Source organism: Scyliorhinus torazame, chromosome 9, assembly GCF_047496885.1.
Source record: "Scyliorhinus torazame isolate Kashiwa2021f chromosome 9, sScyTor2.1, whole genome shotgun sequence".
Lineage (NCBI taxonomy): Eukaryota > Metazoa > Chordata > Chondrichthyes > Carcharhiniformes > Scyliorhinidae > Scyliorhinus > Scyliorhinus torazame.
The window spans coordinates 170,707,975-170,730,081 of record NC_092715.1 but is presented as its reverse complement, the minus strand read 5'-3'; the positions used below and the strand labels follow the sequence as shown (position 1 = coordinate 170,730,081).

The following is a 22,107-nucleotide window of genomic DNA, read 5'->3' as shown; positions in this document are numbered from 1 at the left end:
GAAAATACAGCACAGAACAGGCCCTTCGGCCCACGATGTTGTGCCGAACCTTTGTCCTAGATTAATCATAGATTATCATTGAATTTACAGTGCAGAAGGAGGCCATTCGGCCCTTTGAGTCTGCACCGGCTCTTGGAAAGAGCACCCTACCCAAACTCAACACCTCCACCCAACATAAGGGCAATTTGGACATTAAGGGCAATTTATCATTGGCCAATTCACCTAACCCGCACATCTTTGGACTGTGGGAGGAAACCGGAGCACCCGGAGGAAACCCACGCAGACACGGGGAGGACGTGCAGACTCCGCACAGACAAGGACCCAAGCCGGAATCGAACCTGGGACCATGGAGCTGTGAAGCAATTGTGCTGTCCACAATGCTACCGTGCTGCCCTTAAGAACAAATAAATCTACACTATATCATTTTACCGTAATCCATGTACCTATCCAATAGCTGCTTGAAGGTCCCTAATGTTTCCGGCTCAACTACTTCCACAGGCAGTGCATTCCATGCCCCCACTACTCTCTGGGTAAAGAACCTACCTCTGATATCCCTCCTATATCTTCCACCTTTCACCTTAAATTTATGTCCCCTTGTAATGGTTTGTTCCACCCGGGGAAAAAGTCTCTGACTGTCTACTCTATCTATTCCCCTGATCATCTTATAAACCTCTATCATGTCGCCCCTCATCCTTCTCCGCTCTAATGAGAAAAGGCCTAGCACCCTCAACCTTTCCTCGTAAGACCTACTCTCCATTCCAGGCAACATCCTGGTAAATCTTCTTTGCACCTTTTCCAGAGCTTCCACATCCTTCCTAAAATGAGGCGACCAGAACTGTACACAGTACTCCAAATGTGGCCTTACCAAAGTTTTGTACAGCTGCATCATCACCTCACGGCTCTTAAATTCAATCCCTCTGTTGATGAACGCGAGCACACCATAGGCCTTCTTCACAGCTCTATCCACTTGAGTGGCAACTTTCAAAGATGTATGAACATAGACCCCAAGATCTCTCTGCTCCTCCACATTGCCAAGAACTCTACCGTTAACCCTGTATTCCGCATTCATATTTGTCCTTCCAAAATGGACAACCTCACACTTTTCAGGGTTAAACTCCATCTGCCACTTCTCAGCCCAGCTCTGCATCCTATCTATGTCTCTTTGCAGCCGACAACAGCCCTCCTTACTATCCACAACTCCACCAATCTTCGTATCGTCTGCAAATTTACTGACCCACCCTTCAACTCCCTCATCCAAGTCATTAATGAAAATCACAAACAGCAGAGGACCCAGCACTGATCCCTGCGGTACGCCACTGGTAACTGGGGTCCAGGCTGAATATTTGCCATCCACCACCACTCTCTGACTTCTATCGGCTAGCCAGTTTGTTATCCAACTGGCCAAATTTCCCACTATCCCATGCCTCCTTACTTTCTGCATAAGCCTACCATGGGGAACTTTATCAAATGCCTTACTAAAATCCATGTACACTACATCCACTGCTTTACCTTCATCCACATGCTTGGTCACCTCCTCAAAGAATTCAATAAGATTTGTTAGGCAAGACCTACCCCTCACAAATCCGTGCTGACTATCCCTAATCAAGCAGTGTCTTTCCAGATGCTCAGAAATCCTATCCTTCAGTACCCTTTCCATTACTTTGCCTACCACTGAAGTAAGACTAACTGGCCTGTAATTCCCAGGGTTATCCCTAGTTCCTTTTTTGAACAGGGGCACGACATTCGCCACTCTCCAATCCCCTGGTACCACCCCTGTTGACAGTGAGGATGAAAAGATAATTGCCAACGGCTCTGCAATTTCATCTGTTGCTTCCCATAGAATCCTTGGATATATACCGTCAGGCCCGGGGGACTTGTCTATCCTCAAGTTTTTCAAAATGCCCAACACATCTTCCTTCCTAACAAGTATTTCCTCGAGCTTACCAATCTGTTTCACACTGTCCTCTCCAACAATATCGCCCCTCTCATTTGTAAATACAGAAGAAAAGTACTCATTCAAGACCTCTCCTATCTCTTCAGACTCAATACACAATCTCCCGCTACTGTCCTTGATTGGACCTACCCTCGCTCTAGTCATTCTCATATTTCTCACATGTGTGTAAAAGGCCTTGGGGTTTTCCTTGATCCTACCCGCCAAAGATTGTTCATGCCCTCTCTTAGCTCTCCTAATCCCTTTCTTCAGTTCCCTCCTGGCTATCTTGTATCCCTCCAATGCCCTGTCTGAACCTTGTTTCCTCAGCCTTACATAAGTCACCTTTTTCCTCTTAACAAGACATTCAACCTCTCTTGTCAACCATGGTTCCCTCACTCGACCATCTCTTCCCTGCCTGACAGGGACATACATATCAAGGACACGTAGCACCTGTTCCTTGAACAAGTTCCACATTTCACTTGTGTCCTTCCCTGCCAGCCTATGTTCCCAACTTATGCACTTCAATTCTTGTCTGACAACATCGTATTTACCCTTCCCCCAATTGTCAACCTTGCCCTGTTGCACGTACCTATCCCTCTCCATTACTAAAGTGAAAGTCACAGAATTGTGGTCACTATCTCCAAAATGCTCCCCCACTAACAATTCTATCACTTGCCCTGGTTCATTACCAAGTACTAAATCCAATATTGCCCCTCCTCTGGTCGGACAATCTACATACTGTGTTAGAAAAGCTTCCTGGACACACTGCACAAACACCACCCCATCCAAACTATTTGATCTAAAGAGTTTCCACTCAATATTTGGGAAGTTAAAGTCACCCATGACTACTACCCTGTGACTTCTGCACCTTTCTAAAACCTGTTTCCCAATCTGTTCCTCCACATCTCTGCTACTATTGGGGGGCCTATAGAAAACTCCTAACAAGGTGACTGCTCCTTTCCTATTTCTGACATTCTGGCAGTTTAGAGAAGGTTTACTAGACTAATTCCTGGAATAGGTGGGTTGTCTTATGAAGATAGTTTAAATAGGCGAGGCTTGCATCTGCTGTACTTTAGAAGAGTAAGAGGTGACTTGGTTGAAACATCAGGATTCTGAGGGGTCTTAACAGGGTGGATGTTGAGATGTTTTCTCTTGTGGAAAGACCGCTAGAACTAAGGGGTCACTTAAAAATGAGTTGCCATTTAAGACAGTTGAGGAAAAATATTTTCTCCGGAGAGTGAGTCTTTGAAACTCCATTCCTCAAAGGCAGTGAAAGCAGCGTCTTTAAATATTTTTCAGCTTGAGCTAGATAGATTCTTGATAAACAAGGGGAGGGAATGAAAGGTTATCAGGGTAGGCAAGAGGTTATAATCAGATCAGCCGTGATCTTATTGAATGGTGAAGCAAACTCGAGTGGCCTACTGCTGCTCCTAGTTTGTATCGTCTAAAAGAGCACACACAACTGAAATAAGTCATGTTACCAGAAACACAATATTCCAAAGAAATCATTCTGAAGATGCATCATTGGCAAAGAAAGTAGTTTTTATAAAAGTTTTTCCAATTATGAGGCAATTTTAGCGTGGCCAATCCACCTACCCTGCACATCTTTAGGTTGTGGGGGTGAGACCCACGCAGACGCAGGGAGAATGTGCAAATTCCACATGGACAGTGACCCAGGACTGGGATTGAGCAGGGTCCTCGACGCCGTGAGGTAGCAGCGCTAACCACTGCACCACCATGCCGCCCGCCAAAGAATGCACTTCTAATTATAAAGAGTAAAGCCATATGCAATTTGCTGTCTCTTCCCACCTTTCTCCTTTCAACCAGCTTAGTACCACTGCACTTTATGCTGTAGGCATAATTTTCACATGATCGCTGGGTACAATTTCTGAACTAAGCAGATTACATTTATCCATGGTACATAACCCATCCGTTTGCACAAAATTAAAATTGAACGAAGCATCTTTAGTTACAGCGTTGTATAATTTAGCTGCAGTGCAGTAGAACTAGGTCAGTGTGTAGATGCGGTTCTGTATAAACAGTTAGACATGACGGTGCAGTTCAGCAAGATCAGTGAGAGTTCTCATTTAGACAGCATACTAACGAATTGAAGATTACTTAAGAAATTGTTTGGAATCCATGAATCTTATTTTTATATGGACGTGTTGAGGTATAAAGTAGCCTATGAAGTTATTCTTAATGCAGTTGACGTGGCTGTATCAGCATTTGACTACACCCAGAACATTTACACCAGTATCGTTCCTCTTGCAGAAATGCAGATGATGATAATTGTCAGATTAGCTAGGGTGGGGTGTAAGTCTTTCAACTGCCTGTCACAGACAATTTCATCACCTTTTAACTGTAATTTAATTTTACTAAATTCTCTTATGAATTGCATGGAGACCAACAAGCCAGGTCCTGAAAGATTCTGGCCTAGAAATTAGATAGGTCTGAATCAATTAGTTCCTTTGGCGTGAAGATGAGAGTGACTTGCCATCAATCCCATTTGCACACTTGTCAGGAACTAGTTCTTAGTGAAGCCAAAGGTAATGTGTGAATGTACCCTGAGAAACTGCTTGATTGTCTGATTTTAAAAAAAATACATAACTACCAGAATCAACAAAGGATCAGCCTAATATTGCCATTTGCTAAATCAATTACCCATTGAAGCTATAGATGAAATGCAGTTCCTAATTTTTATTCTAAAACCATTTACTGGCTTAACTTTAATAATTAGTTTAAAATATATTTCAGACATGATTATAGACCAATAAGTAAAAAGAATTTCCAGGTGCAGAATAAACATTAATCCAACAGTCTGAAGTTACCACTCTGCAGACTTTCATTTCCACATTATTACAATCCTTGTGTTCCCTTCTGAAGTAAACTGGTCAGCTTATGCTGAACTATGGACAGGTTCCAGACCAAGAGTGGTCAAACTCATTTGATGTATGGATAGCAAAGGAAAGAAACTGTCCACCAATGTTCTGGGCTGGATCAAATTTGAACTTGTGCCATGCCTGGAAGTAAAAAGATACTATACCACTTGGTCCTCCAGTGGATTTGGACATGGGCTAGATGGGCTTCATTTTCAAGCCTTCTATTTTGCTCTCTTTAAGAGTACTAATAACATCAATTTTCATTATCATTCACAGAAGTATCTTTGGTCAAATTTTCTGAAACTGGAGTGTCAAACTATTCAACACTGTTGCTGAATGAAGATAGAGGGGTACTGTATATAGGTGCCCAGGAAGCTATCTTTGCTGTGAAAATGACAGATATTTCAAATAAAACATCTGAGGTAACTTTTAAGAAATATTTTTGTAAAGCCCTATTTAACAACTGTAGAGGGAGAAACTTGAGTCCAATAAGACACTTTTTTGTAACTTCGGAATGGGTTCCAAAGGAGAACCATATTGGACTCGACCTTGACTCTCCACATTTACTGCCAGACCTACTGAATATTTCTGATTTCCAGCAGCACAGTTTTTTGTTTTTATTTTACATTATATCTGCCAGTGCTTATACTTATCATAAATATTTTGCTCTCATCTGAATTTAGTGATGCATACAGTTCCATGTAACTGAGCACAGTTCAGGTACATCGCCCAATAAGTTCTATCAGTGATTGTCAACTTTATAAACTTGTTAAAAGAACAATAAAAAGTACCCTCCTAGTGACTATCTGATGAATACTTGTGTAATTCTTCAATTACATTCCAATTTTTAAATATCTATGCAGTTCCACCCACATATTCTGTGTTTGCCCATTAAACCCCTGAATTTTAACTACCTCTATTATCTCACTGCTAATGAACTATGTCTAGCACACATTGCCAATATTAATGTAGATTTATTTACAAATTGTTTTAGATTCTCATATTTGTAATGTTGAATCGCAACTTTATTGATTCTGAGCATCTGTATCCATTAATGGCTCAAGTACTTTCAACTATAGGTATCAGCCAATTGTTAGAACAATCGCCACAGAGTTAGAACATCGTGGGTTGTGGGACTTGATCACAGAAGTCAAGACTGATACTCCAGTGCAGTCTCAAGGGAGTGGTGCTCATGTTACATTCACAAAAAAGCATTTGTTTCCAAAATCTCTGAACTGGGTTCTATCTGTCCTTTCAGGTGTACTGGAAAGTCACAGAAAGAAAACAAAAGGCATGTGCGGCCAAAGGAAAATCCCGAGAGGTAAATTTTCATTTAACCACTTTGAAAACCCCTCTACTTGCTAACAATTAAGTGATTTTGCCAGAACACCTGGAAGACCATTGAGATCCCGGCTTGGGGCACTGTCTGTGTGGAGTCTGCACGTTCTCCCCGTGTTTGCTTGGGTTTCCTCCGGATGCTCCAGTTTCCTCCCACAGTTCAAAGATGTGCGGGTTAAGTGGATTGGCGATGCTAAATTGCCCTTAGTGTCCAAAAAGGGGAATTGGGGTTACTGGGTTAAGAAGATGGGGCGGAGGAGGTGTGTGCTTGAGTGGAGTGCTCTTTAAAAGGGCTGGTGCAGACTCGATGGGCCGAATGGCCTCCTTCTGCACTGTAAATTCTATGACACTATGAAAAGCTCAGATATGTTCCTTGTTAGCTGTTCTTGTGGGTTTCCTGGGGTTCTGCCTAGTATCCTGACAAAGTTATGGAGGCTAAGAGAGACCCTAGTGAATTTCAGAGCTGGTGTTGTAAACGTGTTGTCTGTAAACCATGCCAATTTGTTGACCTTAATGTGTTTAGAGGTTGCATTTATTTCAACACATTTATTATTTTACTGTAGACGGAATGTCTGAACTACATACGCATCTTGCATGAATTTAATAATGAAAGCCTCTATGTGTGTGGGACTTATGCATTTCAACCAACCTGTGATTACCTTGTAAGTATGGATGTTTAACATTGGTAAAATATTTTTCAATTTTCTTTATTGAATTAAATCAAACAATTTATTTGGCCATTTATTTTCCACTCAGTCAATTAAGAATTTTACTCTGCAAGGCAGACAAGAAGAAGGTAAAGGAAAGTGTCCATTTGATCCTGCTCAAAGATACACTTCAGTAATGGTTGGTAAGTATCCAATTGTGGGCAGCACGGTAGCATTGTGGATAGCACAATTGCTTCACAGCTCCAGGGTCGCAGGTTCAATTCCGGCTTGGGTCACTGTCTGTGCGGAGTCTGCACATCCTCCCCGTGTGTGCGTGGGTTTCCTCCGGGTGCTTCGGTTTCCTCCCACAGTCCAAAGATGTGCAGGTTAGGTGGATTGGCCATGATAAATTGCCCTTAATGTCCAAAATTACCCTTAGTGTTGGGTGGGGTTACTGGGTTATGGGGATAGGGTGGAGGTGTTGACCTTGGGTAGGGTGCTCTTTCCAAGAGCCGGTGCAGACTCGATGGGCCAAATGGCCTCCTCCTGCACTGTAAATTCTATGATAATCTATGTAAGTTTCTTGCTTAGCATTCTGTTAAAAGTCTTAGAATTTAGATGGAAATCTTTCATATTTCCTTTTGTACATTGAGATAAATTATTTAAGGATGTTAAAGTAGGTTAACACACTGATTTCTCCTAAGCAGCTGGGCTTTAATCCAGGTAGACCGATGTGATCAAAGTCATTTCAACATATGAGAAGGTGAGAAAAGGCCACCAGTACAATTCATGCTCAACCAATGTGGTCTGCTGTTCCAATAATAATGCTAATTGTTAGTGGGAGAGTTTTTAAAAAAAACTAGTGAAGCCTCACCTTGCTGGTTGTTGTCAGATGGGTTTGGTGATCTCAGCTGCTTCCTGTTGAGCTCTGGGTCAGTACTATCCACAACTCCACCAAATGCTCAATTTAACTCCAAGACTGGCCAATGCGATACGTGGATTCATAAAAGCTGCAGGATGGAGATGCTTTACTGAGGTCAAGGTGGGACACATTTTCAAGCTAGAATAATAATAATCTTTATTGTCACAAGTACGTTGACATTAACACTGCAATGAAGTTACTGTGAAAAAACCCCAGTTGGCCACATTCCGGCACCTATTCGGGTGCACAGAGGGAGAATTCAGAATGTCCAATTCACTTAACGGCACGTCTTTCAGGACTTGTGAGGAAACCGGAGCACCGGGAGGAAACCCACGCAGTCGCGGGGAGAACATGCAGACTCCACACAGAGTGACCCAAGCCGGGAATCGAACCTGGGACCCTGGAGCTGTGAAGCAACGGTGCTACCCACTGTGGTACCGTGCTGCCCCATGGAATGAATGGAACTTCATGTTAATTAGGGCGGCCTTGATCATTACCAGAAATGGAATTACTAGTAGTGACATCTTTTATCCTCATGAACATAGTTCGTAAATTGGAGAGAATTTGAAAACAGTTGGGGCTATCTTCCAGTGTCTATTCACATTCTTCTCCCTACCTGCATGGAAAGTAGTTCTTCACTACTTCACATCTCCATATTCCCCTAATAGTTAGTTGAGAATATAATGAGGGAATTGCTGATGTGAATGGGTTCCTTACTGTTTGAAGTGAAAATCAGAGCACTACAAATTAAATTGATTAAAAGATAATTAAATATATTTCCATTCATATATGTTGACTGAACATATACAATTAAAATGCTTAGCTGCATTATGATAAGAGGGCACTTTATTATACTATTTCAGATGGTGAGCTTTACTCGGGAACAGTATATAATTTCCTGGGAAGTGAGACAGTCATTCTTCGGAGCCATTTACGGACAGAGTATGCAATACCCTGGTTAAATGGTAAGCATATTTTAATTCAAGATTCCAGTCTCTGTTTTATGGGTCATCTGTTCAGTTACTTCAATACTGAAGGAGTGCTACATTGCCTTGGCTAACATCTATCCCTCAACCAACATCAAAATATTTGATCTAATCATTTATTTTGTTTGTTGGTTGTGATACCTTGCTCTCTACAGGTTTGCTGCAGCATTTCTTCAATTTGAAATGTAGATTGTTATTTCAACTGCTCCACTCGGAACTTGGGCACAGCAGGAGATTCCCAAGAGGACAACAGAAACACTTTGTCTTCTTCATCCTTTGAAGCAAAGTTGACCATTTTCATCATCTCGGGTGTTTGGTAGGGTTCCTGTGGGTACATTGGTGGTTGTTACGGCTAATCTGCACCCAGAGGGTTCTGTTGCAAGTAGGACAGGATACCGCAAGCGACTGCATTTTGGGACGAGTTGCTGTCTCCAGGTTTTCTCTCTGCCTCTGTTTTGAGTTTGCTTTCGAAGGAGACTGCATCATTTTTTTTAGTTAGTTGCGTCAGGAGCTGTGATCTTGGGAGAGCCCCTCCCAGAACACAAATTCGATATCAAAGCTCCTAGTGAAGCCTTCAGAATGACCTTGAAACACTTTATTTGACCACCATGAGAGTGCCCCCCAGGCTGCAGCTCTCCATAGAAGATTTGCTTTGGTAAGTATCGGCCTTTCTGGCTACATGTCCTGCCCAGCTCACTTGTAACTGTGTCACTATCATATGGATGCTTGACATGTCAGCTCCTGTAAGCACCTCCATGTCTAGTATTTTGTCCTGCCATCTGATCCTCCTAAGCTTCCAAAGGCAGCTTAAATCAAAGTGGTTGAACTTCTGGGCATGGCACTGGTACACAGTCCAAGATTCGCATGCCTAGAGTGGGAAGGCTCTATAGATGTTCATTTAATAGAGAGACTTGTTCCTCTACATTCCCAGACTAATGTTTCATGTCTGCCCAAGGCTACACTTGCTTTGCAATTTTTGCATGTGTCTTGTCATCAGTGTATGAATTAGGAGCTGGAGTAGGCCACTTGTGCCTGTTCAAGAGTGTGCTGCCAAAATAAAAGAACTTGTCCACTGCTGAAAAGTTTTGCTCATGGAGTAAAACCTTGGGCTTGAGAATAGGTTTTCCTGGAGCAGGCTGGTATATTGCTTCAGTTTTCAAAACATCCCTGCCAAATCATGGAAATGCCTGGCATGTGACTGACCAAAATGGCAAAGGTTCATTTGGGAAGGCACCAAACACATCAAGAGACTTTAAAGGAATACTAGGTCGGAATCGAACCCGGGTTCCTGGAGCTGTGAGCCAGCAGTGCTAGCCCAACACAATGATAGAGCACGTAATCTTCCAAACAGTTCACCTACTTGGCCCTTCAAGCAATGTGGCAGAGTCTGCAGGTCAAGCATTGGACTCTCCGAACCCATTGAATCAAAGTGGAAGCAGGTCATCCTCAATCCCAGGGGACTGCCTTGGAAGTAGATAATTCAAATGTACTGCATTGGCTGTGCATCACCTTGAGTCAGTCTGAGGTTGTGAAAGGTACTGTAGGAATTGAGTTTGTTTCATTCTTTTGGTGTTTGGTAAAAACAAATCAGTTCTGTAAAAATCCAAGTAAACATCAACTTTGAAAGAAAAATTCTAACATCAGAAACTTTAACTGTAAAACAGAGATGTTTTCATATCAGGATATATGTTCCGTGTGGCACAGAGATGGAATTAAGCGATCCCTCTTAGCAGTCTTACTTTGGAGGTGATGCAAAATTGATATTACCGATATTCCTTGCAAAATCAGTTCCAAGGTCCCTGCACACTGTGCAACAAACAGGCTATAAGAGCCCTGAAAAAACATTGGGCGTGATTTTCTGCACACCCATGGCATGTTTTGCGGCGGTAGAGGCTGTCTGGCATTGGCCAGCGACAGAATCTTTCAAACTCGGCGCTGTCAATGGGGTTTTCCGTTGTTCACACCCCCTGCTGTCGGGGATCCCGCATTGGGGGGATTGGCAGGACCAGACGTTCCCGGCAGCAGGAGCAGCCGGAAAATCCCATCCATTCCTAATTGAATGATGCAGACCTATTATCTGAACAGCAGGTACAAATGGGCAAGTCAGAACCATGATTGATACAAACATACTTTTGTTCTTTCCAGGAGTTAAAGAACCAGAGAATTCAATATTGATGATTTAGTCAATCAGGTAGCAGTGAACCTGGATAAACTTTGAGTATCCTACTATATTTTTCTGATGGTTGTATTCCATAACTTAAGTAATACATGATTTATGTAGCATGTCAAAACATTTCAAACTTCTGCTTCTAGGGCACTACTTTTGAAGTGCAATAGTATAAAGAAATGTGACTGTCTGAAAAGACGCATTTCTGAAATAACAAATCAGGTGAATGACCATTTCATAATTTTTCCAACAAGAGAGAATCTAACCACCTGCTGTTGACAGTTAATGGTATTATCATTTCTGAATCCCCCATCATCAACCTGTGGCAGGTCACCATTGACCAGAAACTTAACTGAATCAGCCACATAAACACTGGCTACAAGAGCAGGCCAGAGGCTGCGTATTCTACAGTGAGCAACTCATCTCCTGACTTCCCCAAAACCTGTCCATGAGACACAATACAATTGAGCCCCTCTGTCACACCTTGAATCTGTGAGCATCTCATAATTCTGTTGTTCACCATGCTGTTTATTATGTGCCTTTCTATTTCCTGTTCAGCTTGCAAGGGTTAAACCGTCACTTATCAGTTGTTTACTTAACAACTAATCATTTGTCCTTCTAACTGGGGGGTGAGAGCAGTCTCTTGGAGGTTAAGATGGCTCAAACATTACATATCTTGAATTAGAAATTCAGAGTTAAGTCAATCCTATGTGGCAGACTTGGTAATCTGACTTGGTATGCTGCTTCATCAATGAATTCCTGCCATCATAAGGTCAGAGGTGGAGATGTTTGCTGATGCTGCATGATGTTCAGCATTCGTGACTTCTCAAAGTACTGAAGCTGCTGAAGCACGGCCTGGACAATATCCAGGCTTAGGCTGACAAGTGGCAAGTAACATTCACACCACAAGTGCCAGGCAATAACCATTTTCAACAAGGGTGAATCTAACCATCGTCTCATGTCAGTCATTACATTACTATCACTGAATCTCCCACTATCAATATCCTGGGGTTTGCCATTGGTCAGGCCCTGAGTTGGACTAGCCATATCAATACCGTGGCTGCAGGAGCAAATTAAGAGCCTAGGAATCCTGGGTCGATTATTTCACCTCCTGACTCCCCAAAACCTGTCCACCATCTACAAGGCACAAGTTAGGAATGTGATGGAATACTCTCCACTTGCCTGGATGAAGCAGTTTCAATGCTCAAGAAGCTCGATGCCATCCTGGACAAAGCAGCCCGTTTGATTGGCACCCCTTCCACAAATATTCATTCCCTCCACCACTGACGCACAGTAACTGCAGCTTATACCATCCACAAGATTCACTGCAGGAACTCACCAAGGCTCCTTAGACAGCACCTTCTAAACCCATGACCATTACCATCTAGAAGGACATGGGCAGCAGATGCCTGGGAATATCGCCACCTGGAAGTACCTCTCCAAGCCATTCACTATCCTGACTTAGAAATATATCACTGTTCCTTCACTGTGTCATGTGAGAGTACCTTTAAGAAATGGGTGCTTAAGAAATGTACCTTTAAGAAATGGGTGTTTATCAGTGATGTCAGAGTGTGGGTGGAGCAGGGCTGTCTTATCAGCTTTGTACTTTCGTTTTAGGCTGTTTGCTGCAGGGTGTGTTTTAGTTTCGTTTTCAGAGTTGGATAGCTGCAGTCGCAGCTAGAAGGGGTATTAGTCTTTCTCTCTGTAATCTAAAGACTAAATCGATCCTTTGGTGATTTAAAACTAATAACTGCTCTCAGTAGTGACTTTAACCTGATGTGCTGCTGTTAAAAATGGTTTAAAAAAAAAAAGTCTTATGGATGTTAAAAGGACAGCTTAAGGATTACTTTGTGTTGTATCCTTTGGGGGTTGTATTTAAATTAATGGTTGCTAAGATGTTCACTATGTTTTAAAAAGGGTAACTTGAGTTCATAGAAAAACATTGTTTTACTTTAAAAAATACTTTTCCATTTCTGCTGTACCACACATGTAGAGTGGGCCGTGTGCTCCCCACACCACAATCTATTAAAAGTTGTGGGTCAGGTGAACTCCATGATACACTTTAGGGTTCTCTAAATCCTGGCCCATAACAACTGTCACTGGGTCAAAATCCTGGAACTCTCTCCCTAACAGCACAGTGTGTGTACTTCCACCTCACGGACTGCAGCAGTTCAAGAAGGCAGCTCACCACCACTTCTCAAGGGCAAATAGGGATGGGCAATAAATGCTGGCCCAGCCAACATCCCATAAGTCATTTTTTAAAATACCTCAAGCAGGGTACTGATAATTGATCGGATATTTTGGCTCTCCAATAGGTCAACCCCTCCAGGTAATATCAGTGAGGTTGGGATTCATTAACTCTGTACCAGGTTTCCATAGAAACCTCTGCTCTAACTGGCAGTGAGTCACAAGCTGGGCTAAAAACGGATTATTTTCTGGAACGTTGTATTGATAAGCTCTGTGGTTTTAGCTGATTAAACTTCAGCAGTGCACCTAGGAAAATGGCGGGGTCCCTAAATAAAGCTTGTTTTAAGAACTAATGTCCAGTGGTAGTTAGAGTAAGTCTTGCTACAGCTGTACGTGGCATTGGCAGGGCTGTCGCTGGATTACTGTGTACAATTTGGATCTCTTTACTTCAGGAGGAATATACTTGCATTGGTAGCAGTTCAGAGAAGATTCCCGAGGCCGATTCCTGGAATGAAGGGGTTGTTTTATGAGGAAAGAAGCAGGTTGGGCCTATACTTATTGGAGTTCAGAAGAATGAGGGGCAACCACATCCTGAGAGGATTTGACAAAATGGATGCTGAGAAGCTGTTCGATCTCCTAGGGGAATCGAGAACTTGGGGCAAACATTTAAAAATCAGTGATCTTTCATTTAAGATGTGGAGGAATTTCTTTCTCGGAGGTTGTTAGTTTTTGGAATTCTCTTCCACGGAAAGCTGTGAAAGTTGGGTGATTGAATATGTTCAAGGCTGATTTATACAGATTTTGATTGACAATGTGGAGGGTTATGGGGGACAGGCAGGAAGATGGAGTTAAGGCCACAATCATAGCCATGCTCTAATTGAATGGTGGAGCCGGCTTGAAGGCTTACTTTTGCACCTATTTCTTACGATCTTATATAAATTCTTTTGGCTTGAGTAAGTAGCGTACGATGCTGTGGGCAGAATTTTACCATGGGCTTGGGGACCCTGACCTGGAACAGGAGAACCAAACCTCCATTGGTTGCCAGCAGGAGCCGTTTGCCACTTTTAATGAAGGTGGCCTCCCAGTTGGTCTTCTCTGGGGCAACCATCCAATTCAGGATGGCAGTCGGCTCTTGATGTTGCAGAGGATTAGCAGCTCTGAGGTCTCACCAGTGTCACTTAGAGAGGTGGGCCTCCATTGGAAGCCCCCCTCAGGCAAGTAAGTAATTAAAATTCAGAATGGCCAAGGGCAGTGACCACGCTGATCAGAGGGCGGGGGAGTGTGGGGGGCGGGGGGGGGGGGGAGGGAGGGGAGAAAGAGTGTGGGGGGAGGTGTTGTTTGGCTTTAGGGAGCTGTCTTTTCTGAGCATGGTCCTCTCTGCAACATGGAGCCTCAGACTCTGATGGCCTCCGGAGTTGTGACAGGCAGGCTGCCTCTATGAAGCTGAATCCTCTCCACGTAGCAGAAAGTGGCCCTGCCATCAGCAGTGTGCTGGTGTCCCTGCAAAATGATTCTGAATTGGGGGTTTAATTGTGTAAATCAGCTGTTCATCTCACAGCCCAGCAATAGGAAAGTTCCCCCGGACGGATTTAGTTATGGGGAGCCATCCCGATGTGGCTCCCCACTATTGGACCAGCTCTTCTCCTCTGCTCCTGCCATTTAGAACTTGGTCAACGTTTTTCCCATGCCTAGGAAGTAAGCACATAATTTTGTTTGTTGATGTGCAAGAGCTTCTTAAACTAAGTGATGTATTTCAGTATAGGCCAGGTACACAGCTCATTCAGAAAATTGAGTGAATGAACATTGCTTCCTGGGTATTGGTCCATTTTTGTTGGGTTACCCCTAATGGGTTTGAGTCTTTAATCGAGGATTGTTACTCACAGAATATTCAAATGGTTTTCCAGTTGCCAAGTTTATGTTTGTTTCTTTTCTGCAGAGCCAAGTTTTGTCTATTCAGATGTGATCCGAGAGAGTGAAAGTAGTTTGGATGGTGGCGATGATAAAGTCTATTTTTTCTTCACTGAAGTGTCCGTTGAATATGAATTTAATAGCGAGCTTTTGGTGCCAAGAGTAGCTAGAGTGTGCAAGGTAAGATTTGGCAATAGTAGCCATTTCAGTTTCTTAAATTCTAATGCTAAGAGCTTGTGTATCAGGAATTATCTTATATTCTTTTGCCAAGAATTACTGGTTTGTAAAGTAGCTGGTTTAGAAGACAATTCTATCATAATCCATTCAGTTTGTGAATGAGAAATATGGGCCCAAACTGGTGTCTTAAACTTCAATTAAGGCAATTACAAGGATATGAAAACCAGAGTTGACTAAAGTGGACGAGGAAAATGGGTTAAAAGTAAGCGGTGCAGTGGTGATATTTTTTAACACTCAACAAAGATAATCTTTTATTATTGTCACAAGTAGGCTTACATTAAGTTACTGTGAAATGAGGAAGAAAGATTCCACAGGATGGATGGGCCTGTGGCTAACTGAGGAAGTTTAGGGTGATACAAAATTGAAAAAAAGGGTGTATAATGCTGCAAAGATCAGTGGCAGGGCAGGAGATTGGGAAAGTTTTAAAAACCACCAAAGGATATCTTTTTTTTAAGGGAGAAATTGGAATATGAGAGATAATTAGCCACAGGATGGCACAGTGGTTAGCACTGTTGCTTCACAGCGTCAGGGACCCGGGTTCGATTCCCGGCTTGGGTCACTGTCTGTGTGGAGTCTGCACCATCTCCCCATGTCTACGTGGGTTTCCCCCGGGTGCTCCGGTTTCCTCCCAGAAGTCCCCAAAAAGATGTGCTGTTAGGTGAATTGGACATTCTGAATTCTCCCTCCGTGTACCCAAACAGGTGCCGGAGTGTGGTGACTAGGGGATTTTCACACTAACTTCACTGCAGTGTTAATATAAGCCTACCTGTGACACTAATAAAGATTATTATTATTCAGAAGTATAAAAGGATAAAAACAGACCACAAAAGCTTCTGCAAGTGTCTAAAAAAGAAGAGAGTTGCTAAAGGGAGCATGGGTCCTTTAGAGAATGAGACTGGGAATGAAAAATGGGAAAGAAGAATGGAAGAAGCTTTCAAACACGCATTTTGTGTCTGTCTTATCCATAGAAGACACCGGCATCCAAAGAATAGTTGAAAATCAGGAAGCAAAAGGGAGGGAGAAACTTAGAAAAATCACTATCACTATAGAAAACGTAATGGGGCGGCACAGTGGTTAGCACTGCTGCCTCACAGTTCCAGGGTCCCAGATTCAATTCCAGCTTCGGGTGACTGTCTATGGAGTTTGCACTTTCTCCCCGTGTCTGCGTGGGTTTTGGGTGCTCCAGTTTCCTCCCATTGTTCAAAGGTGTGCAGGTTAGGTGGATTGGCCATGTTAAATTGCCCTTTAATGCCCAAAAGGTTAGGTGGTGTTTCTGAGTTACGGGGATAGGGTGGAGGCGGGGGCTTAAATAAGGTGCTTTTTCCAAGGACTGGTGCAGACTCGATGGGCCGAATGGCCTCTTTCTGCACTGTGATTCCATGAAATTGAGAGTACTAATGAATCTAAAGGCTGACACAAGGACCTGCATCTTAGGGTCTTAAAAGAAGCGGCTGCGTGAACTTCCAAAATTCCTAGATTCTGGGACGGTCCCAGCAGATTGCAAAGCTGCAAATGTAACTCCTCTATTTCAGAAAAGAGGGAGACAGAAACCAGTTAGCATACCATCCGACATTGGGATAAATGCTAGAATACATTTAGCGGTAGGAGCAGGACAAGTCAAAATACAAACGGGCAGAATCAGCATGGTTTTGCGAAAGGGAAATGGTATTTGACAAATTATATTTGAGGATGTACCAAATGGGATGTAGGGTAGTGTAGATATAGTGTATTTGGATTTCTAAAAGGCATTTGATGAGGTGTCATATAAAAAATTCCTACACAAGCTCATGCTGCTGGGGATGAAACGTCAGCATGGATAGAAGACTGGTTACCTATCAGGAAACAGTCAGGATAAATGGATCATTTTCAGGATGGCAAACTGTTAACTAGTGAAGTGCCAAAGGGATCAGTGCTGTGGCCTCAAACTATTTATATGCTATATTAATGACATGGGTGAAGGGACAGTCTGTATTGTAACCAAATCTGCTGACCATGATGAAGATAGGTAGGAAAGAGAGTTGTGAGGAAGATACAGCATCTGCCAAGGGATATAGACCGGTTAAATGAGTGGGCGAACATTCGGCAGAAGGCGTATCATATGGGAAGATGGGAGGTTGTCCATTTTGGCAGGAAGAATAGAAAAGAGTATTATTTAAATGGAGATGGAGACTATTGAATGCTGCAGTAGAGAAGGTGTCCTTGCACATGAACCACAAAACACCGGCATGCAGGTTCTGCAAATAATTAAAAAGGCAAATGGAATGTTGGCATTTATTGCACATGACTGTGTGCACTTTTAGTCACCTTGCTAAAGAGAGCCATAGGCAGTTCAGAGAATGTTCAGTAGGCTGTTTCCTGTAATGAACGAGTTTTCTTACGAGGAAAGATTGAGCCTATATGGAGTTTAGAAGAATGAGAGATCACCTTATTGAATCTGAGCGGGCTTGATGGAGGTAAATGCTGAGAGGATTGTTTCCCTTGTGGGGAAATCTAATGGCACAATTTAAAAATTAGGGGTCTCCCAATAAAGATGGAGATGAGAAGGAATTTCTTCTCTTTTTTAAAAGAAAAATATTTATTAAAGTTTTTTAACACAATTTTTCTCCCTTTCAAACAATAACCCCCCCCCCCACCGTAACAAAAAAAACCCAAGAAATCGCGCAGAGCAAGATATATACATGGCAAAATGATATATTTACACAGCTTTGTACACTGGCCCTCACCCGTACGTGCCAGTTTCCTCAACCCTTCATGTTATCTCTTGCTCATCCACCCTCCCAGGCAGTCCCCCCTTCCGCACCCCCTCCCAGGACGTGTCCTCCAACCCCCACCCCCCTCAAGGTTGCTGCTGCTGCTGACCGACCTTCCTCTAACGCTCCGCGAGATAGTCTAGGAACGGTTGCCACCGCCTCTAGAACCCCTGCGTAGACCCTCTCAAGGCGAACTTAATCCTCTCCAACTTTATGAACCCAGCCATATCATTTATCCAGGCCCCCAGGCTGGGGGGGCTTCGCCTCCTTCCACATTAGCAAGATCCTTCGCTGGGCTACTAGGGACGCAAAGGCCAGAATGCCGGCCTCTTTCGCCTCCTGCACTCCCGGTTCGTCCACTACTCCAAATATTGCTAGCCCCCAGCTTGGCTTGACCCGGACTTTCACCACCTGAGATATTGCTCCCGCCACTCCTCTCCAGAACCCCTCCAGTGCCGGGCATGACCAAAACATATGGACATGGTTCGCCGGGCTCCCTGAGCACCTTCCACATCTGTCCTCTACCCCAAAGAACCTACTCAACCTCGCCCCCGTCAAATGCGCTCTGTGGACCACCTTAAATTGTATCAGGCTGAGCCTGGCACACGAGGAGGAGGAATTAACCCTACCTAGGGCATCAGCCCACAGACCTTCCTCAATCTCCTCCCCCAGCTCCTCCTCCCATTTACCCTTCAACTCTTCGACTAGCGCTTCTCCCTCTTCAACTCCTGGTGTATTTCCAACACCTTGCCCTCCCCGACCCATACACCCGAGATCACCCTATCTTGAATTTCTTGTGCCGGGAGCAATGGGAATTCCCTCACCTGTCGCCTCACAAAAGCCCTCACCTGCATATATCTAATGGCATTTCCCGGGGGTAACTCGAACTTCTCCTCCAGTGCCCCTAGGCTCGCAAACGTCCCGTCGATGAACAGGTTCCCCCATTCTTCCAATCCCCGCCCGATTCCAGCTCTTGAACCCCCCGTCCATCTTCCCCGGGACAAACCGGTGGTTACCCCTGATCGGGGACCACACCGATGCTCCCATTGCACCCCGGTGCCGTCTCCACTGGCCCCAGATCCTTAGCGTTGCCGCCACCACCGGGCTCGTGGTATACTTTGTTGGCGAGAGCGACAGCAGTGCCGTCACCAAGGCCTCCAGGCTCGTTCCTTTACAGGACGCCATCTCCATCCTCTTCCATGCCGCCCCCTCTCCTTCCATAACCCACTTGCGGATCATCGCCACATTTGCTGCCCAGTCGTAGCTCCCCAGGTTTGGCAGCGCCAACCCTCCTCGGTCCCTACTGCGTTCCAGGAACACTCTCCTTACTCTCGGGGTCTTATTCGCCCACACAGACCCCATAATAGTCCTGCCTACTCTCTTAAAAAAGGCCTGAGTGATCACGATGGGAAGGCACTGAAACACAAACAGAAACCTCGGAAGGACCACCATTTTGACCGACTGCACTCTACCTGCCAGCGAGAGCGGTAACATGTCCCATCTTTTGAAATCCTCCTCCATTTGCTCCACCTACCTCGTCAGATTCAGTTTATGTAGGGTCCCCCAACTCCTGGCTATCTGGATCCCCAGATACCGAAAGCTCCCCTCCGCCCTCCTCAGCGGTAGGACCCTATCCCTCTTTCTTGGTCCCCCGCCTGTAATACAAAGAGCTCACTCTTCCCTACATTGAGCTTATAGCCCGAAAACTCCCCAAACTCCCTTAGAGGCTGCATGACGTCCACCATCCCCTCCATTGGATCCGCCACGTACAGCGACAGGTCATCCGCATATAGCGACACCCGATGCTCTTCTCCCCCTCGGACCACCCCCCTCCATTTATTAGACTCCCTCAATGACATGGCCAATGGGTCGATCGCCAATGCGAACAACAGGGGGGACAGGGGGCACCCCTGCCTCGTCCCTCGGTACAGTCGAAAGCACTCCGACCTCCGCCGGTTCGGCACTACACTCGCCATCGGGGCTCTGTAAAGGAGCTTAACCCAATTGATAAACCCTACCCCGAACCCAAACCTCCGCAGCACCTCCCAGAGGTACTGCCACTCTACTCGGTCAAAGGCCTTCTCCGCGTCCATAGCTGCCACAATCTCCGCCTCTCCCTCCTCCGATGGCATCATCATCACGTTTAAGAGCCGCCGCACATTGGTGTTTAGTTGCCTGCCCTTTACAAATCCCATCTGGTCCGCGTGGATTACCCCCGGGACACAGTCCTTGATCCTCGTGGCCAGCACTTTTGCCAGCAACTTTGCATCCACATTGAGGAGCGAGATCGGCCTGTACGATCCACATTGCAGTGGGTCCTTGTCCCGCTTTAGGATCAAAGAAATTGTCGCTTCCGACATTGTCGGGGGCAGGGTCCCCTCCTCTTTTGCCTCATTAAAGGTCCTCACCAGTAGCGGGGCCAACAGGTCTGCGTACTTCCTGTAGAACTCCACCGGGAATCCGTCCGGTCCCGGGGCCTTCCCCGCCTGCATGCTCCCCAAACCCTTGCTCAGCTCCTCCAACCCAATTGGTGCCCCCAAACCAGCCACCTCTTGCTCCTCCACCCTCGGGAATCTCAGCTGATCTAGGAATCGTCTCATCCCCTCTTCCCCCGCTGGGGGCTGGGATCGGTACAGCTCTTCATAAAAGGCCTTGAATACCTTGTTTATTTTCGTCGCACTCCGAACCGTGGCTCCCCTTCCATCTTTGACTCCCCCTATTTCCCTCGCTGCCATCCTCTTATGGAGCTGGTGTGCCAGCATCCGACTAGCCTTTTCCCCATACTCGTAGGTCGCCCCCTGTGCTTTCCTCCTCTGTGCCTCCGCCTTCCCCGTGGTCAACAGGTCAAACTCCGCCTGGAGCTGTCGTCTTTCCCCAAGTAATCTTTCCTCCGGGGCCTCTGCGTATCTCCTGTCCACTCTCAAAATCTCCCCCACTAACCTCTCCCTTTCCATACCCTCTGCTTCTCCCTATGAGCCCTAATGGAAATTAGCTCTCCCCTGATCACCGCCTTCAACGCCTCCCATACCACCCCCACCCGCACCTCCCCGTTGTTGTTGGCCTCCAAGTACCTTTCGATACACCCCCTCACCTTCCCACACGCCACCTCGTCCACCAGCAGTCCCACATCCAGCCGCCACAACGGGCGTTGGTCCCTCTCCTCTCCCAGCTCCAGTTCCACCCAGTGCGGGGCATGGTCTGAAACGGCTATAGCCGAATACTCCGTCCCCTCCACCCTCGGGATGAGCGCCCTACCCAGAACAAAGAAATCTATCCGGGAGTAGGCTTTGTGTACATGGGAGAATAAAGAAAATTCCCTGGCCTGCGGCCTTGCAAACCGCCATGGGTCCACTTCCCCCCCCCCCCCATCTGATCCATAAACCCCCTAAGTACCTTGGCTGCCGCCGGCCTCTTTCCAGTCCTTGATTTGGAGCGGTCCAGTGCTGGATCCAACACTGTATTGAAGTCCCCTCCCATTATCAGGCCTCCTATCTCCAGATCCGGAATGCGCCCCAACATGCGCTTCATGAACCCTGCATCATCCGAGTTCGGGGCGTATACGTTTACCAACACCACCCACGTCCCTTGCAGCCTACCGCTCACCATTACATATCGCCTTCCATTGTCCGCTACAATAGTCTTGTCCTCAAATGACACCCGCTTTCCCACCAATATTGCCACCCCTCTATTCTGCGCGTCCAGTCCCGAGTGGAATACTTGCCCTTCCAATCCCTTTCTTAGCCTGACCTGGTCCGCCACCTTCAGGTGTGTCACTTGGAGCATGGCCATGTCCGCCTTCAGTCCCTTTAAGTGCGGGAACACTCGAGCCCTCTTCACCGGCCCATTAAGGCCCCTCACATTCCACGTTATCAGCCGGATTGGAGGGGCTCTCACCCCCCCCCCATGCCCTGCCGACTAGCCATCTCCTTTTCTGGGCCAGTCCCGTGTCCACGCCTCCCTCACCATCCAGTCCCCCAGAGGGGGGGCCCCCGTCCCGACCACCTCTTCTGTGCCCCATTCCCTTTTGGCCTTGTCTCTCTCCCCCAGCCCATGTAACATTTCCTGCGCGTGATTGACCCCGTATATACAACAACCATCACACATCAAACCCCAAAACATCCCCCCCACCCTCACAAACCCTCAGTTAGAGTCC

General features: G+C 45.5%; 1 protein-coding gene across 10 annotated transcripts in view; it reads left to right on the top strand.

Moving 5' to 3' along the window:
* Positions 1–22,107, top strand: part of sema4d (sema domain, immunoglobulin domain (Ig), transmembrane domain (TM) and short cytoplasmic domain, (semaphorin) 4D) — a 266,716-nt gene that overhangs the window by 171,715 nt on the left and 72,894 nt on the right. For 9 of the 10 annotated variants that reach the window (XM_072516791.1, XM_072516789.1, XM_072516788.1 and 6 more), the window contains 6 exons: positions 5,089–5,234; positions 6,071–6,133; positions 6,714–6,812; positions 6,907–7,000; positions 8,583–8,684; positions 14,996–15,147. In XM_072516791.1, coding sequence (XP_072372892.1) covers positions 5,089–5,234; positions 6,071–6,133; positions 6,714–6,812; positions 6,907–7,000; positions 8,583–8,684; positions 14,996–15,147 — 656 coding nt within the window. The remainder of the gene's footprint in view (positions 1–5,088; positions 5,235–6,070; positions 6,134–6,713; positions 6,813–6,906; positions 7,001–8,582; positions 8,685–14,995; positions 15,148–22,107) is intronic. The other variant, XM_072516790.1, reaches the window with a different exon arrangement.